The 20,008-nt window shown below is 39.4% G+C and overlaps 1 protein-coding gene across 1 annotated transcript; it reads left to right on the top strand.

The window, feature by feature from the left end:
* Window positions 1-3,727: 3,727 nt before the first annotated feature.
* Window positions 3,728-18,673, top strand: LOC112914568 (flavin-containing monooxygenase 5-like). Its single transcript, XM_025991670.2, has 8 exons — window positions 3,728-3,862; window positions 7,070-7,258; window positions 7,893-8,055; window positions 11,301-11,443; window positions 12,370-12,569; window positions 14,194-14,546; window positions 16,818-16,890; window positions 18,260-18,673. The coding sequence occupies exons 1-8, from the start codon at window positions 3,728-3,730 to the stop codon at window positions 18,609-18,611; spliced, it is 1,608 nt and encodes a 535-aa protein (XP_025847455.1). The 3' UTR covers window positions 18,612-18,673.
* Window positions 18,674-20,008: the final 1,335 nt, after the last annotated feature.

Raw genomic sequence — 20,008 nt, 5'->3', positions numbered from 1 at the left:
GGTTGAGTGTCTTCCTTTGGTTCAGGTCGTGATCCTGGGGTCCTGGGATCGAGTCCCATATCAGGGTCCCCACAGTGAGCCTGCTTCTCCCTCTGCCTATGTCTCTGCCTTGCTCTCTGTGTCTCTCATGAATAAATAAATAAAATCTGAAGGAAAGAAAGAGAAGAAGAAAGAAAGAAAGAAAGAAAGAAAGAAAGAAAGAAAGAAAGAAAGAAAGAAGAAAGAAAGAAAAAAAAGAAGAGAAAGAAAGAAGAAAGAAAGAAAAGAAAGAAGAGAAAGAAAGAAAGAAAGAAAGAAAGAAAGAAAGAAAGAAAGAAAGAAAGAAAAGGAAGGAAGGAAGAAAATGGAATATTTGCGGAATTAGCAAGGAGGAGGGAAAGGGTATCTTCAAACATTTTTAATCATCATGAAACTACTTTAATCTTTATTAGAAACTATTTATCAGAGATCTGAAAAACTGTTCCTCAAATGCCTTTGGACTCAGCCATTGCCGATGTAGACATTTACCCTAAAGAAATAGTCATAAATAGACAAGAAATTATGTACGAGTATGTTTCTGGTCGATCGCTCCCCCTCCCTATCCCAGCTTTGGTGAGAATGCTCCATCAATTGGAACGCGTTAACGCTCATTATCTATCATCCCAGGCAATGAAATGTTTTCCCATGTTTTCCAGGCTTCACTATAGATCAATTTCCAAGCTGAATACTGTCTTAATGAAGTTCCTTCCGGGCTTCTCAGTACCTTCAATTTAATTAGACTTTGTGAGACCAACACAATTACTATGTTTAGAAAAATTTGATGACCTGCCAGCTTCTTACCTGAACCCCAACTTTCTTACCTCCACCCCATCAGGCAGAGAGGAGAGACACACGGGGAGGAGTTTTTGCAAATTAGTCATTGCAATAAAACTCACCCTGGTGGGCTCCCTCAGTGTTGGGAAGAGCACAGGAGCTGTCAGTCCTCTCCGAAGAGGCAAGGATTCCGGAGCCCATCTCTTTACCCCAGTGCCGGGAGACCTCAAGAACAAATCTGCTTTTCTTTTTCTTCTTGCTACAGGTTAGTCTTATGACCTTTACTTCGTACAAGACATGGAGGCTTAATGGAATTTTTAAGTTTTTGTTTTATGACATGTAACTGCATGATTAGAAAAATATCCTGTGTTCTCTATAAGCGATCAAAAGCAAAAGGGTAACTAAGGAGTAGAGAATATTCACAAGACTTCATCCAAAGAGCAACTCATTACCATTTCCAGTGGGGCAGAAAACAGGCTGGGGCCAGCGTCGGCTATACCTATGGTGGGATATTTGGCCCACTGGGTGTCATTTGGGTTTGTTTCAGGTGAAGGGCTAAAGAGACAGAGGTGACAGGGCGCTGGAGGTTAAGGGGAGCTACTGGAGGAGCAAGAGGATATAAACGATCAAGGAGGCAATACACCTCACTAAGCACAGGTTGTATGGGCTAATAGGCTTTTATTGCAACAGTCAGGGAATTTGAATACCCAGGAGAAGAGTATTTGACTTGATATTTCTGACATTTGAAAGGTGATTTTTCAAACAAATGTACATATCGCAGTGAAACATAATAGCCTTGGCATTTAAAAATGAGCACTGAGTATTCTGATTTACTTTTCAAATTAACAACAAATGCAACATTCATTATCCATGTATTTCTGTTGATAGTGATTTCTTTCTTAGTATGCACTCATTCTGCTACTTCGTGATCCAGTGTTCTGGCTGATACTACAATCCTGCTAAGCACTTGAAAAACCTCTGCATTAACTGCTGTACTCAGGGGGATTATTTAGGTACTTGCTGCTGTCATTGGGTAAATTCGTTGGTTATTGCCTCTGGATACATTTTCAAGCCGTAGCAACACATCAATGGTACAGGGTTATGTTAATAAGCCTTAATCTAAAAGAATTTAAGAAGGAACTCCAGATTAAAAAATAGTCTTATATTTTAATAGCTGCTTTAATCCACTATGATAAAAAAAAAAAAGACTGTTAACATTGCAGTACAGAATTCCATTCCGTTCCTCCTTCAAACAGAAATTCAGATTAAAGGGGGAAGATACAGGGAGAAATTCACCAGATGATAGTTAAGGGGCCTCTCTTAAGAAAACTCTATTTCCGAGAGAAGGAAAGAAACAAAGAAAAAGAAAGAAAAAGAGGGGAAGGAAGGAGGAAGGAAGGAAGGAAGGGAGGGAGGAAGGAAGGAAGGAAGGAAGGAAGGAAGGAAGGAAGGAAGGAAGGAAGGAGAAAGAAAACTATTCCTTCAGGTTCAGCTGAACAGCAGAGGGTGGAACAACCCTGTAGAGCAGATAGTGTGAGGAGAGTAGTGTCCTCGGAGGCACTTACAGGTAAGTGGCATCTCTGAGCACCTATTGATACTGTCCATATATTTCCTTTGCTCCATCCTTTGAAAAAGTGCACTGCCTGGTCTGACCTCTGGTACTGATCCTGACTCTGACACTGATGCCTAATACTTCCTCTCCAACCTCATCATCCCCTCCACCTTTTGGCACCCACTCACAACATGTCCCTTGCTTTTTTTCAAAAATGTCCAGTATGTTTCTGCCTCAGACTGTCTGCTTGGAATTCTCTTTCAGGTCCCCCACCGGCTGCTTAAACATCATGAGGGAGCCCTTCCTTGACCATGTTACAGAAAACAATACCCTGTGTCTACATTCCCCCACAGCCTCTACCCTGCTTCATTTTCCTCCACAGTTGGCATCATCGGCCGGCTTACTACCTACTTACTCCTTTGTTTATTCTCCACCTGTTTTCAAGGCACTATGTCAGATCTATTCACTGCAGTATCTGCCCAACTAAAGTAGTGTCTGGCACGTAGTAGGTACCAGTAAATGCTTATTGAATGAATGAATGAGTGAATGAATGAATGAGTGAATGAGTGAATGAATGAATGAATAGCAGAACATTAATCTTTGATATGAAGACAGTTGGACTACTTTTCTAAAGACTATCTACATGGGTAGCTTGCGCTTCGCCCTAAGAACAGTGTGATGAGTGATATTTACTTGAAGGAATGCTCTGTGGCAGTTTTCTTCCTGCCCTTGCCACTTCAGACCCTATCACAGAGCCAAAGTAAGGATTCTCTGGCCTAAATCAAAAGTCAAATATGCAAAACAAAACAAAACAAAACAAAAGTAAACCATGCAGAAGTACCCAATGTGAGTGTTTCAGCAAGCAGATAGTAGTAGCAGAAGGAATTAAAAATCGGTTTGGGCAAAATCTGTGTATGGAGTGGTGTGTGTGACTTTAGCAGTCAAACCTTTTTTTAAAAAAAATTATTTATTAATTTGACAAAGAGAGAGCGCACAAGCAGAGGGAGGGGCAGAGGGAGAGGAAGAAATGGGCTCCTAGCTGACCAGGAAGCCAGATGGGGGACTGATCCCGGGAGGGCTGGATCCCAGGACCCTGGGATCATGACCTGAGCCTAAGGCAAACGTCCCCCCACCACATTTTTGTCTTAGAAGCACTCTACTTTGTACTTGAAAATAAGAAAGTCTTGTGTGAGGTAGGGCTTTTTGCTGCTCAGAGAGCCTTCCAATTGGAGAACAGCTTTGAGTAGAACGTTTCTCAAATGCATTAGTTAGCAATTTTCAGGGGAAAAAAAAAGCTCTGATGATCTTGCATTATAGAAAAAAAAAATTCCATGACAATAAAAATCTGCTTTTCTACTAATAAATTCCCTGATACAAGACACAATGCCACCAAAAAGAATTGCAGTGATTGGTGCTGGGGTCAGCGGATTGGGTGCCATTAAGATCTGTCTGGAGGAAGGACTGGAGCCCACCTGTTTTGAAGGAAGCCACGACATTGGAGGACTGTGGCGCTACGAGGTACGTTTGAATAGACTACACTTCCACATGTGTGATGACATCTTTTCCATATCAAGGAAATAGGAATACATAGATTTTAGCAGTAACGTATCAACTATTAGTATAATAAGTATTATTTTTATTAGTGCTTGCACCTGTGCATTGAATCCCAATCTTTGCCTCCCCCAAGGACGATGCTCCAGCTGTCCTTCCTCCTTCCAGAGTCTAGCTCCCTGAAGGAGAAGCCTGTGCTCACTCTCTGCATTGTCTTCCCCTGGGACCGTCTACACCATCCTTACCTGGTGGGCTTTCCAACCTGTCCCGAAAGCTGCTCTCGCTGCTGACACCAAAGTGGTCAAAGCAGACGGACTTCCTGGGCTGAATTTTCTTGCTTTCTTGAGGGACTCTAAAAATGTCAAAAATCAATGTCTTTTTAAAGCACTTATCCCCTCCCCCCCAAAAAAATAAATAAAATACTTATCCCTGGCTTCTGTGATTTCTCTCTCTTTTCTTCTCTGCTTTTCCTACGTATATTTTTCCACCTGGCCTCAAAGTGTAGCTGATTGTTCTATTCTCAATCCTCTGGCCTTTTACTTTTTGCAAGTCCCTTAGGATTCTTCCTTAGCATCTTTGGCTTCAGCTACCTCATATATGTTAACACTGGATCTATAGACTTTTATCTTTGGCCTAATAATATATATATACTAGTAAGGGCAACTAACACTCACTGTCTCACAGACAAACTCTGACATCTCAAGAGCTTAGCACAATAACAGTTTTTGTCCTTCATCAAGGTCAGATGTGATTAAGTGGTCCTTCTCCAACTTAGTTATACCCCTAGACCACGTGGCTCTGTGGCTCCCAACTTTACCATGGGAAGTGGAGAAGAAAGGTAGCAGTACACCAGCTCTTAACTGCCTAGATCTAACCTACAGGTGGTGGTGGCTGCCTGCTTTTGCTGACATCTGGGATGTCTTGCCAACACCTGGTTGGTTTTTCAGGTCTTTCATTTTTGTGTGTGAACAGTTTCCTGCATTACATTCCTGGTTTCAAGTATTGAGAGTAGTTTCCATGTTTCTGGTTGGACCTTGAGCAATACAGACATGTCTACAGGAAATCTTCTCCAACCTCCAAGCCTGATGTCCAAGCACCCTGTGCACACGGGCACTATTAGTTGTATCACACTGTATGCACTTGTTTATTTCCTGTGTAAGGTTTTTAAAGCATTTTATGTGCATTATTTGGTCTTCATAACAACTCTGTGAGGTAGGCAAGCCCTTATTTGCCACCTAAAGAAATAGATTAAGAGAAATGGTTTGATGTCAGTTTCCCTTATCCAAGCAAGACAACGATATATCTCAAGGACCACGTCAAAATGCCACAGAATACCACAGCAAGTCATCTGATTTCACTAGTCATGCCCATATTTTTTAAGGTTTCACTTAGGAAAAAATGTTGCTCATATTTGCAGAAACTATTCCTATCAGAAGGGGTGTTTTTAAGATATGTGCACTTCGATACAGTGGCCTTTATTAAACAATGCTCTTCGTTTGGAAGAAGAAAACACATACTTAGATCTGTTCTTAAAGTTAATATACCTTAACAGGAATTAGATTCCATATATCCTGGCTTCAAGTTTAGAATATTCATAGTACATGCATTACTGATTCCTTATGTCACCAATAATATACAAAAGATACAGGAAAAAAATTGATCTCCTCCCAATTGTGTTTTCTGTATACATATATTAAAATGATTACATTTTAGGACTATAGTAAATTCTTCTAGGAGAAAACAGCATATTGTAAGTGATAGGGTATTTTTTTTTCTTAGCCTTAAATTAGATATCTAGCTTTCATTCTTTTCTTTTTAAGATTTTTTTATTCATTCATGAGAGACAGAGAGAGAGGCAGAAACATAAGCAGAGGGAGAAGCAGGCTCCTCACAAGGCACCCCATGTGGGACTTGATCCCAGGACCCCCGGATCACGCCTTAAGTGAAAGGCAGATGCTCAACCACTGAGCCACCCAGGTGTCCCTCTATTCTTCATTAAAAAAAAAATCAGGAATGGTTGCTAAAGCATATAACAGATATTGTGTGTTGTATGCACTGCTGTTATAACCTGAAAAATGAAGATGATAATGTGCTTCACAGGATTGAATTAGGTAATATATATGATTATATGTATATCATATTACATATAATAATATACATTAGTATATATAATACCATTATATACTATTATATAATTATAAAAATATGGTATATTACATGTTATATATATTATACTATATATACTATTATATATAATTATAAATATAGTTATAAAAATAATATATTAGATATAATTATAATTATATATACTTAATATATAGCTAAATAATTATATTTTGCATAGAAAATTAGAAAATATAATATATAATTATAAATTATATAATTATACATAATCATAAAATTATATATAATCATAAAAATTATATGCATATTTGCAGTATAGAATTTTGTATATAATGTATATTTTATAATTATGTATAATTATATATTCCATATATGATATAATTATAAACCATAACACATTGAAAAGCACTAAAAGCACTATCTCCTGTCTGTATGCATATAGATAAGTAGATAATATATAGAACGATTCTGAAGGATTGAGAGACTGAAACCAGAAGGGTATATATATATCAAAACATTTAAAGCGATCACCAAGAATGATAGTCGTCTCTGTGATTTTTCTATAAAATTCTAACTAACATGTGCTGTTGTAATTAGAAAAAAAATTAAAAAGGAAGAAAAAAAAGAAAGCCTAATGAACTGACACTCTATTATTTTCTATTCATCACTACAAACAGTGTGGACATCTTGTATACCCTCTGGCTGGGACTCTGACCCCATCAAGCTCTGTCAGCAGAGAGGCAGCCCCATCTTCCTCTGTTTATTTTCATTCTCTGGTATTCTACATACATTTTCTTCTCATGTCCTTTTCATGTTCTTCTTCACCTTTTCATATTTTTTCTTTATGTTGCCCAACAAAACTATTTGCTCTTTTAAACTATCTATGACAAGGTATCTTACCTCTTGGGAAAGTACTGGAAAAGCAACTTTCCTTTCTTTGGAGGAATTCATCCCAGTAACTTCATCACTTGACAAAGAAAGGCGTCAACTTTTTTTTAACTGTTACTCTTATATTCTAAAAAACAGGGAGTGTCCTTTTTTTCTTGGTAGGAGAAGGCTAAGAGTTGCAGGCCGAGTGTCTATGAATCTGCCACTAGCAACACTTCAAAGGAGATGACAGCCTACAGTGATTACCCGTTTCCCGATCACTTCCCCAACTACTTGCACAATTCTAGAATCATGGAGTACCTCAGGATGTATGTACAACATTTTCACCTACTGAAGCACATCCAGTTTCTGGTGAGTGGGGCAGGGAACACTCATCGTGTGCAGAACCTTCTTGGTCGGGTCAAGAGCCAGGCGAGAGTGAGGGGCAGTAATGCACACCTGTTCAGTCTGGGAGGTTATTCTACAGGCATCTCCAGTGAAGTGAGCAGGATCTCCCTCCTCACTTCCTTCAGGAAAAAGTAGGATAGATTGGGTGAAATGCCAGACTGTACACCTGATGTTGGCTCACCACCAACTACATTTAGAAACACAGCTGGGCACACACTTGCTTACATCTCTACTTTTAAAAAGCCTTGGTAGAGGCTCTTGGATGGCTCAGTCGGTTAAGCATCTGCCTTCAACTCAGGTCATGATCCCAGGGTCCTGAGACTGAGCCCTGTATTGGGCTCCCTGCTCCATGTGAAGCCTGTTTCTCCTTCTCTCTCTGCCCCTCCTTGCCCCCCGTTCATGCTCTGTCTCTCAAATAAATGAATAAAATCTTTAAAAACAAAAACAAGCCTCGGTAGGAAACAAGCATTAAAGAAACTCTTTCAGGAAACCCCAAAGGAGAGTAGTTATAACCAGCCTTACTCACTGAGGCCCAAATTTTGGGGACAGGATGTAATGGGGAATAGAGGCTGCAAGTCCAAGTTTGTCTCATTCCCAGTCAAAGGTGTGCAGCGTGAGGAAGCGCTCCGACTTCTCTTGCACAGGACAGTGGGATGTCATAGTTGAGACTGCAGGAAAGCAGAAATCCTATGTCTTTGATGGGATTATGGTGTGCAGTGGCCTTTACAGCGACCCCTTCTTGCCACTCCAGAACTTTCCAGGTATGTCATACTTAATGCTAAGGTGATGTGGGGTTTTATCGTTGTTGCTTATTGTTATTTTTGAAGACAATTTGTAACTCTGAAAGCCACCTTATTTTCAAAATAAATATTTTTTTCTGATTATAAAGCAATGCATGCTCTTTCAGGGTCTATTGAAATAAAACATAATGTTATAACATTGAAAATTAAAAATTACTAATACTCTATTGCCACAAGTTCTGGGCTATTTTGAGAAAAGTGCTACATTTTTCCAACTGGAAAAGGAAATGCAGGAATTGTTTTGTGTTGATAATAGTTGGAGTGAATACAGGGTACCTGGTGGGTTCAGTTGGAAGAACATGGGACTCTTGATCGCGGGGACACGGGTTTGAGCCCCACGTTGAGTGTAGACATTACTTAAATAAGTAAATGAAAACTTTCAAAATAGTTTCGAGTAAATAGTAGAATCAATGAGACAGAAAATAAATTAAGATTTAGCTTTATTCCTGAAAGTGTATGTATGTATGTGCATAACATGATGAATATAAATAGCCATGTACACGTCTTACAAGCTACTGCAACGCTATTGTTTACTATCTGGGAGCTTAAGCACCTTGCATATGGGGAATAATGTGGGAATGGTCTACCTGCACAGCATCTCCTGTTTATCTCTAGGAACAAGATATACACTCAGTCTTCTCAAAAAGGGCTGAACCTGTGGCTCCTTTGGATTTCTCAGGAGAGTCTAGACTCCTCTCACTTCCATTGCAACGAGTGTCTGTGTCTCAGTGTATGAGAAGATAGAGAAGTTTAAATTGGTCAAGAGAAATCTATTAGCTGGTTAGTTAGTTAGAAATTTAAATATTCCTGTATTCATTCATTCAACATTCATTCAAGGAATACCTATCCAGGACCAGATGTCCAGAGGCTCAGCAGAGAGCAAAACAGGCAAAACCCTTGTCTTTGAGGAACATGTGTGCAGTAGATGGACACAGACAAAAATGGGATAAATATGTGGGAGGTGATGACTATGGAAAAGGGTAAGGATTTTAGGGATGGGGGTTGTGGTGCAAAATCAGACAGAGCGGCCAGGTAAGAGTTCCAGAAGAAAGGGACATTTGAGCAAATGCCCAAAGGAGTTGAAGAAGTGATACAGATATCCAGAGAAAGCTCACTGTGCAGAAGGAAGAGCAGAGGCAAAGGCCTGGAGGTGGGAGTGTAGCTCACAGGTCCAGTGTGGTGGGATTGAAAGAGGTAGGAAGGAGAGATGTCAGAGAGTGGACAATGAGCCATTGTTTGCACTCTGGCTTTGACTTTGAGTGAGGTAAGAGCTGTTAGGAGGCTTTGAGCAGAGGAGAGGCATGCTCTAATCTCTTCAGCTGCTGTGTTCAGAATAGTTGGGGAAGGAGGTGGTAAGGAGGAAATGGAGAGACCAGGGAAGAGGCTCTTGCACTAATGCAGGTGAGAAATGATGGTAGTTTGGGCCAGAGGGGTGGCAGTGGAGAAATAATGAAGTGCTTGGATCCTGAGTATAGTGTGAACATAGAGATGATAGAATTTGCTGATAGACAGGATGCGAGATGTAATAGAGAGGTGTCAAAGATAGCTCTCATGTTGTTGGTCTAAGCAATTGAGTTTCCATTTTCTGAGATAGGCAGACTGCAGGAAGAGCTGATTTTGGTTGTATGAGGGAGAAACATTGAGGAGGCCGCAAGATAATAAGGTTGAAGAGATGTTCGTTAAAAATGGGAGAAGGAGGGATCCTTGGGTGGCTCAGCAGTTAAGTGCCTGCCTTCAGCTCAGGGCGTGATCCTGGAATCCCAGGATCGAGTCCCACATAGGGCTTCCTGCATGGATCCTGCTTCTCCTTCCACCTATGTCTCTGTGTTTCCCTTTCTGTATCTCTCATGAATAAATAAATAAAATCTTTTATAAATAAATAAAATAAAAATGGGAGAAGGTGGGCTGAGATTAAAGATTTTTTTGAAAGATTAAAGATATTTAAAGAAGAGCAGTAAGCCTATTTCTCAAGTCCTATAAAGGAACATTTTAAGGGCTCTTTATACCATTCCATTAGCTCATACCATGAGCTAAGTGAAACCATTTCCATTTTACACATTGCAAATGTCACTGGTAGTGAAAAAGCTGAGATTTGTGCCTATGTTTGTTTGACCTCAAGACACCCTTGCATTTTTGACCCACAGAGCAAAGGGTTCATTCTGAAAGAGAAGAGAAATATTTTCTCCTGGGGAAAGGAGACAGAGGAAGGATGGATGAACACACAGTAACTTTTAGGTGTTGAGAAACTCACTTAAGATCTTTGTTGTTTCTTAAAAATGAGAGGAAAGGTTGTCTTCAGGAAATGAGAGGGATTACAGTGGGACCAAGAGGAGGAGGAAATACTGAAAGAGCCACAGTGAGAAATCTGATGGACTGTCCAACTTGCAAAGATGGAGTTTGGGAAAAATTAGATCCATGCCAGGAGCTCACAAGGACTGATTCCAAAGGAAAGCTGGAGTTTGGGAAGAGATTCTGTAGGGAGAAAGGAACAGGGCAAGGACTGACCCTCAGTCAGGGCTGACTAGAGTGTCAGTCATTTGTTCCAGCATCACAAGAGGAGCAAATGAAGCCCATATGTGCAGACCCCAGTGTTGTTTAAAAGATGAAATGCTGTAAAATCAACCAGCCTTCATTGGTTTTCCATATGAGTTTTTTGTTTAAGTCAGAGCAGATTTTTAGGCAAAAATATGAAGTTCCTACATTCTAAGTTCATACATTAGCTTCAGATCCTGGTGGGTGATGTTGGCGCATTTTTCCCCATTAGAAGAACAGAGTGAATAATGCTGGTGGGAAGGGTGTACTGGACCTAGGAAGAGATGGAAACATCTAGACAAGGATGAAGCTTGGGTGGAGAAAGTAAGACAGGAAAATGGGTCTAAGGCAGTTGTTGCAAATAACAAGAATGAAGGATAAAGAAGATGTAGTACTTAAATTAGAGCCAAATCCTTTGAAGATTTGGCAGGGTTTAGGGAAGTAAAAAGGAGGCAGAAATTAGATGTCTGAATGTAAACATGGAACTTACAGTCTAAAACAAAACTGTGTGAGGATTTATTCTGTCTAATGATGGGCAGACATTGTCCACAGCCCCACATTTGTAGAACAACAAATGAGACATTTAAATAGGATGGTCTTTGAATTCAACAATAAACTGTAAAAAATAATGTGAAATAATGACCAAGTCTGGAGCAATACTTTCTTGCCCACAGGAATCAAGAGGTTCAAAGGTCAATATATTCACAGCTGGGAATACAAGAATCCAGAGAAATTTCGGGGGAAGAAAATCATTGTGATCGGCATTGGAAATTCTGGAACTGATTTGGCAATTGAGCTCAGTCACGTAGCTTCACAGGTTTGGTTCCTAAAATTCTCTTTCCCCGATGTTACCCTGTCCACTGCCCTCTGAGATGTCAGCATTGTGTGAAATATGTGTCAGGTGTACCCACATACTGCTTCAATCCTGATCGTTAATGACCTCTTCACACTTCTTTCTTGGTAGACATCTTGGCAATACATTTTCTGAAAAGAGAATGGAATAAAAATAAATATTTCAAATTTTAATGACTGCCATATTGCTTATTTTTACCAGAGAGCATAGGCTTCATCAGCTCAGCCACCAGTTACAAATATGAACTATATCAGAAAACCACTTTAAATCTCTTTCCTTTTCACTGACTTGACACTTGATACCTCCCCCAACTGATTCCTTCTGTACTTACATTTCAAGGGATACAGATTAACTAAGTATTCTAAATTCCGTAATATCATAATTGGCAGATGAATGGTGTGTGTGAATTTGTTGATCTCTAGTCTTCCTGCATCATGTTTGTCCAGGATTTGCAATTTAAGAGATGGCAGGCATCAAACACTGCTTTGGAGAAAGGAGAGGAAGGATAGTGAGTGAGATCCAGAGGTAGGCCTGGGGTTAGGTAGCTCTCTGGGACTATAGCAAACAAGTCAGATGTGTAATTTTGTGTGAGTGTGTGTGACTCTAATTATCAATCTGTCTTTGAAAACAAGCAAGAGAGTCCTTATTCATTTCTCATGAGCCAAATGAGAGATATCTGTGATTCAAAGATCATCCTATTTAAACGTCTCATTTGTTGTTCTACAAATGTGGGGCTGTGGACCGTGTCTGCCCATCATTAGAATAAATCCTCACACAGTTTTGTTTTAGACTGTATGTTCCATGTTTACATTCAGACATCTGAAAAACTGGGACAGGAAACTCTTAGATTTCAAGGCATCTATTTTTCATTTATTTGCATTCTCTCCTAGGTGTTTCTCAGCACAAGACGGGGTGCGTGGATTTGGAACCGGGTCTGGGATAACGGAATGCCCGCAGACACTGTTCTCTTCACTCGTTTTAATACTATCCTCACCAGATTTTACCCTACATTCTTAATCAACAGATGGGCAGAGAATAAATTAAATGCTCGATTTAACCATGATGTTTATGGTTTGCTACCTCAACACAGGTATGTTCTAGGATTTTTACAGAGTAATTTTGTCTCTGCCTTTAAATCCTGGTATAGTTAAGTATTTTTTCTTTCTTTCTTTTTTTTTTTTTTATGTTGGTATAATGTAATCCCTATCTACCTATCCACTGTGAGGTATAAATGTGGAAGCACATAAAATTGACTGTGTACAGCCTACATAAATTTAATAAACATTTCTGGGTCCCTACTATGATCAAGTAGGTTTCTGGGTACTGGGAGTGGAAGGACAAGGCCAGGTAGAGTGCTAGCTCTTGCTGGGCCTCCTTTCTATTAGGAAAGAAACCAACTAGTCAATACATAATGTAATGACATGGAGCAATATGTGCTATGAAGAAATAGTAAACAGAGTTGGGGAGAGGAATCTTTTTTTAGATGAGATAGTTCTGGAATACTCACATGATGAGAAAGCATATGAATGCAGACCTGAAAGAAGCGGGGAGGTGAGTCCTGAGAGAATATCTAAGATGAGAATGACATTCTAGGGGCGCCCAGGTGGCTCAGTGGTTGGGCATCTGCCTTTGACTCCGGTCATGACCCCAGGGTCCTGGGATCGAGTTCCACATCGGCCTCCCTACAGAGTCTGCTTCTCCCTCTGTCTGTGTCTCTTATAAATAAATAAATGAAATCTTAAAAAAAAAAAGATAACATTCTTGCAGAAGAAATACCAAGTTCAAAGGCTGGAATGAGCATAATTTATTCAAGGAAGAGCAAGGAACCCAGTGTAGCTTGACTACTAGGAGAGGGCAAGTGGTAGGAAATAAGTTCAGAGATGTAGGCAGAGGCCAGGTCACAGAGGGATTTTTTTTTTAAGATTTATTTATTTATATTAGAGAGAGAGCACATGTGGAGGTGGGGGAAGGAGTAGAGTGTGAGAGAGAATTTCAAGCAGACTCCCCACTGAGCACAGAGCCAAACTCAGGGCTTGATCTCACAACCCTGAGATCATAACCTGAGCCAAAATCAAGAGTCACTCAACTGACTGAGCCACCCAAGCACCCCAGAGGGATTTTTAGGGCTACGGCATGGTCATAGCTTTGGGTTTCATTTTTAGTGAAATATAAACCCATCAGGATATAACTCTACATTTTAAAAGGATCACTCAGGCTGCTGAGTGGAAGAGAAATTGTGGGAGGTCAGAGGTGGAAGCGGAGACCCTACTAACAGTATTAAATAATGTTGGTAAAATTTATAAAGATGGTATTTAGGTTCTCAAAATAGATGGAAATCAGAATGTGATCTGATTTTCCTATTCTATTATGAACACTTACACCAACTGCTCTTAACAATCTCTCCCCAAAAAAATTGTTTTAAAGAAGTTAGATACCAATATTACCACTGGTATAACTTTTATTACCACATTTCAAAATCTTCCCTTTGCATGTAATAAGCGTTAAGTAAATGTTATTGGCAATCTAATAAATACAGAATGTTTATTCAGTAAATAATTCAGAAAAAGTATTGAGTAAAAGAAATCTTTTCTAAAACCAAAATGTAAGTCTTTTTTTCCTTAGCTCAACTAAAAAATATTTGAAGCATTTTCTGAGCTCAACTCATTTCTAAAAAGACACATTAATTTTCCTGGATTTCAATTTTTATTCTCCAGATTTCTGAGCCATCAGGCTACTTTCAGTGATGATCTACCCAATCACATAATATCTGGAAGAATTCTGATAAAACCAAATGTGAGAGAGTTCACGGAGACATCTGCCATCTTTGAAGATGGCACAGAAGAGGACCTCGATGTTATCATTTTTGCCACAGGATATGCTGCTTTCTCTTTCCCCTTTTTGGAAAATAATTCAACAGTTCTGGACAGCCACCGCTCCATGTTTAAATTTGTCTTTCCTCCTCAACTAGAGAAACCATCCCTAGCTTTCATCGGCATCCTCCAGCCAGTGGGAGCCACCATGCCCACATCAGAGCTCCAGAGTCGATGGGCTGTCCGCGTATTCAAGGGTATGAGCTGACCTTCTGTGTAGTTAGAGAAGGCCATCCAGATAGTGTGACTTCACAGACATTGTGAAGCTCTTCTGCTGCAAAATATGTCTGAAGTTAACCTTTACAGTATCCAAAATTGTGCTACTTGAGTATTTGTTACTTTAGGGTTTGATAGCTATTTAACCTGTAGGGTTCTGATATGAAAATGAAGATTAAATATCTAAATATCTAAGATGAGAATGACATTCTAGGGGCACCCAGGTGGCTCAGTGGTTGGGCATCTGCCTTTGACTCAGGTCATGATCCCAGAGTCCTGGAATCGAGTCCCACATCGGCCTCCCTACAGAGTCTGCTGCTCCCTCTGTCTGTGTCTCTCATGAATAAATAAGTGAAATCTTAAAAAGTAATAATAACATTCTTGCAGAAGAAACACCAAGTTCAAAGGCTGGAATGAGCACGATTTATTCAAGGAAGAGCAAGGAACCCAGAATAGCTAGACTACTAGGAGAGGGCAAGTGGTAGGAAATAAGTTTGGGGATGTAGGCAGGGGCCAGGTCACAGAGGGATTTCTTTTTTTAAGATTTATTTATTTATATTAGAGAGAGAGCACAAGTGGGGGTGGGGGAGCTATCATCAAGTGACAAGTTATTGGCAAAGAATTCTTTAGAGCACTTCAGGGCAGGATAGAGTATAGGAAGTAAGGGTAGTAAGAAGAAAGGTCTCAACCTGAAGCATAGATGGGAAATAATAACTATTCTACTTCCCAGTGTTGCTAGAATCATTCTAATGAGCCCAAATTAAAGGGAGCATTTTGCCTGTCTCTCATGTTCAAAATAAAAAGAAGACAGAGTCACAGAATTATGAATTGTAAATTATGTGAATTATGAGAACTATGACAGAATCACAGAGTAACCAGAGGAGCACGACAGCACAATTAAAAGAGCAGGAGCTTTGATAAACCCGGGATTAAAACCGAGCTCCTCCATGTACTGGCTGCATGATCTTGTCACATTCCCTGACCACCATAATTTTCTCACTTATAAAAATGAGAATATTTGGGGCACCTGGGTGGCTCAGTTGATGAGCTTCTGCCTTTGGCTCAGGGCATGATCCTGGAGTCCCGAGATCAAGTCCTACACTGGGCTCCCCGCAGGGAGCCTGCTTCTCCCTCTGCCTGTGTCTCTGCCTCTCTCTTTCTATCTCTCATGAATAAATAAGTAAAACCTTAAAAAATATATGAATATTTACATAAAATTTGCAGGGTGGTAAAAATGAAGTACCCTGACCTGTCTACCAATAAATTTGGATTGAATGAATGAAAATTAGTCATTGCCATTATAATTCTTTATTATTATTCTTTTATTATTATTATTATTCTTTATTATATCATTAATTCTAAGGTTGAGAATTAATTGATGAAAACAGATTTAAAACCTACCTTGGGATCCCTGGGTGGCGCAGCGGTTTGGCGCTTGCCTTTGGCCCAGGGCGCGATCCTGGAGACCCGGGATCGAATCCCACGTCGGGCTCCCGGTGCATGGAGCCTGCTTCTCCCTCTGCCTGTGTCTCTGCCTCTCTCTCTATCTCTCTGTGACTATCATAAATAAATAAAAATTAAAAAAAATATTAATTTAAAAAAAATAAAAATAAAAAAAAAATAAAATAAAACCTACCTTTATGGGAGTGCCTGGCTGGCTCCATCACTGGAGCAAACAACTCTTGGTCTCAGGGTTGTGAGTTCGAGGTTGGATAGAGTTTGCTTAAAAACGAAATCTTAAAAAAAAAAACCCTACCTTTATGAAATTATGTTAATCACATTATAATGATTCTGCTCATTTATTTGTTTCTCCTTTAAAAAGTTCCTGGAACATCAAGTCCCTCATCAGGCTCCCTGCGGGGAGCCTGCTTCTCCCTCTGCCTATGTCTCTGCCTCTCTCTCTGTGTCTCTCATGAATAAATAAATAAAATCTTTAAAGGTCAGCCAGAATGAATGGGTAATGGGACTACACACACACTATTTTGTATCTTGTCAGTTGAGTGTGACTCCTTTCAGTCCATCCTTTTTTGTGAGCTTTGAGGTCTGCTAGTCAAGATGCAAACTCATTAGAGGACATGCTTTTGCATCTGTAAGGCATGTGCACCTGATAAAACAATGAGTGGAGGGCATTCCAGAATAACTCCTGGATCTCTCCCCCACACTTGTGGGGGAACACTCATGGTGTTCTCTACCAAACTGACTCTACTCAGGGTATTCATTTCTTTTGGAACCTCATCATCTTTCTTTCCTAGGATTGAACAAATTACCTTCGGTGAGTGGCATGATGGATGACATAAGAAAGAAGAGAGAAAAAATTGAAAAAGAGTAAGAAACTTGCTTCTTAGTGAAAGTCAATTGAAAGTGTTTAGGTGGGTGGGATGCCAGGGCAGTTGAGCCTCTGCCTCAGGCTCAGGGCATGATCCTGGAGTCCACGGATGGAGTCCCGCATCGGGCTCTTGCAGGGAGCCTGCTTCTCCCTCTGCCTGTGTCTCTGCCTCTCTCTTTCTGTGTCTCTCATGAATAAATAAATAAAATCTGAAAGAAAAAAAGAAAGAAAAAAGAAAGAAGAAAGAAAGAAAGAAAGAAAGAAAGAAAGAAAGAAAGAAAGAAAGAAAGAAAGAAAGAGAAAAAAAGAAAAAGAAAGAAAGAAAGAAAAAGTGTTAGGTGGAATTGCTTGCCTATCAAGCATTCTTTATATTTTTCTTTTTTTTAATCTTTTTTTCTTTATATTTTTCTCATCATAGAACCTGAGTCTCTTTGCCTAGATGAGATCTCAAATTATCAACTTCTTCATTTCTTCTTAAGCATAATATAAATGTATGGAATATTTGTGGGAAGAATGGATACAGAATAATCCAACATAGAAACTTTAGAACTGTGTTTAAAATTCATGTAATGCTGGATAAGCATACAATTATAAATTTATGTCATAGCATAGCCTTAGAGGTGCAAAGTGTATAAAAATGTAAGATGAAATGAAGGGTTGTTCACTCTTCTAAGGAGCTGGAAAGATAAATCAATGTGAGAAATGAGTTGGCAAATCATTACAGAATCCAATTAAAATTCTGACATGAAGTCAGAGGCTCGGAGGTTGTACCAAATCTTCTTAATAGAAAATTATTCTCAACCTTTGGGGTTGGAAATGAATTTCTAAAAAACAAATACCTGTTGAGAATCCATCGTGTGAGAGTCACAGCTTGTTCTCTTTGATCAAGGGTTCATCCTAAAAGTACTCACTTATGCAGTAGCTGGTTTAAGAAGCTCAGCCAGGGATTGCATTTCAGCAATACCAAAAATCAAATTAATTAGGTCACACATACCTAAATAACTGGCCTGTACAATTCATATTTCCCACCAATTTACCAAAAGGAGATTATATTCCTGAATGATAATCAAATGCATGGCCAAAGTACAGAAGATTTCAGGAAAGAATATCATTAATATGACAAAAATCTCCTGAAACCCACCTATCACTATCCAAGACCTTTGGAAGGATTTGAGAGTGAAACACACAGTGTGTGACTGACTATTTTGTTAGAAACCACCAAGAAATTATCAATAGCCATTAATTCTTTTCCCCATGGATTATCCCTCATACAAGATCCACTGATGTTTAGAGGAAATTGTGCTTGGAGGCATGGGAGTTGTCATCGGACTTGAGGTTTTTAATTTTTTTTTTCCCTTCTGATTTCAGATTCCTGAATAATCCTCGTGACACACGCAGAGTGCAGTACGTGGATTACATGGATGAAATTGCCTCTGAGATAGGAGTGAAACCCAACCTGCTCTCGCTCTTCCTGTGGGATCCTAAACTGGCTAAGGAAATTTTCTTTGGACCATGCACACCTTACCAGTACCGCCTGCAGGGGCCAGGGAAGTGGGCTGGGGCCCGGAGAGCCATCCTGACCCAGAAAGAGCGGATCATCAAGCCACTGAGGACTCGTACCCTCAGCCGTGACCAGCCCCCATACTCTGTGCCATTTTGGCTTAAAAGTATCTGTGCTGTTCTTCTCTTTGTTCTCACTTTAATCATTATTAAAGGATAATCCTATGATCGTTAGTCCATTAGAGTCGAAGAGTGACACACACTAATTAAGAGACAGGCATGTGCAAGTGTTTATCCCTCAGTTCAGACTAGACCAGTACAATAAATTATCTGATAATTCCAAAAATTCTCATGCGTGAGTATCTTGGCCAAACTGGAGATTTTTCTTCAACAGAGATTTCAAATGAAGTGGCTTGTATGAAACTTTGCTTTGGAAGTGTAAAGTTAATTTCCATAATGTGACAGATGTTCTCCGTTATGCCAAGTTCTCCTAGGCCCTCCCTTTATAGTAAACACATGGTTTGTCAGCTGTTTGCAATTGGCAAATTCTTGATTTTGCATGGAAAGCACAGCCTAGGAAAAAGTATCTCTTCAAACAATCTTGAATAGCTAAGAAGGGACAAAGTCTTCATCAGAAACCTTCTCTTCTAGGGTCACCTATAGAACCATGGATGTGGAGGTAACAGAGTACTTGTGCATGGGTTATATCAGGTATTATGGAGGCTATTTTAGGATATGGAGAATGCCACGGAGGAAAAAAGAAAGAATAATAGAAGTCAGGAAATGTACATAATTTTGTGTTCTATTAAAACTATCGAAACATGAATTCTACAGTAAACATACAAAATTCTATAAAAACATGTAGGGGAATGTGAGAGGAAAAAGTAATATATATATATATATATATATATATATATATATATGGTGAAATGATTACCATAACCATGGTAATTAACATATCCATCATCACACATCAACACATTTATTTTTGAACTGAGAACACTAAAGATCTATCCTTTTAGCAAATTTCAATAGTATGAAATTCAATAAAATATTTAATAATTCAGTAATACAGTATTATTAACTAGAGTCACCATACTGTATATTAGATCTCCAGAACTTATTCATCTTATAACTGAATCTTTGTTCCTTTGACCAACAGCTCCCCATTTCCCCCCAACCATCAGCCCCTGGTAACCACTTTTCTATTCTGTTCTGATTCTGAGAGTTCAATGTTTCATAATTCCACATACAAGTGAGATAATGCAGTATTTGTCTTTCTGTGTCTGGTTTATTTCATTTAGCACAATATCCTCCAGTTTCACCCATTAGGTCACAAATGGCAGGATCTCCTTTTCTAAGGCTGAATAATATTCAATTATATGTATATACACACACCATATTTTCTTTATCCCTTCATCTTTATCCCTTCATGAGCACTTAGGGTGCTTCCCTATCCTGGCTTTGTGATGGGCACTGTGATAAACTTGGGAGTGCAGATACCTCTTCAAGATTCTGTTTTCATTTCCTTTGGATATGTAGCCACAAGTGGGATTGCTGGATCCTCTATATGGGAGCTCTATTTTTAATTTGGGGGGGGGAAACTCCATCCTGTTT

This window comes from Vulpes vulpes, chromosome 5 (assembly GCF_048418805.1).
Source record: "Vulpes vulpes isolate BD-2025 chromosome 5, VulVul3, whole genome shotgun sequence".
Taxonomy (NCBI): domain Eukaryota; kingdom Metazoa; phylum Chordata; class Mammalia; order Carnivora; family Canidae; genus Vulpes; species Vulpes vulpes.
This window is presented reverse-complemented; position numbering and strand designations above follow the sequence as displayed.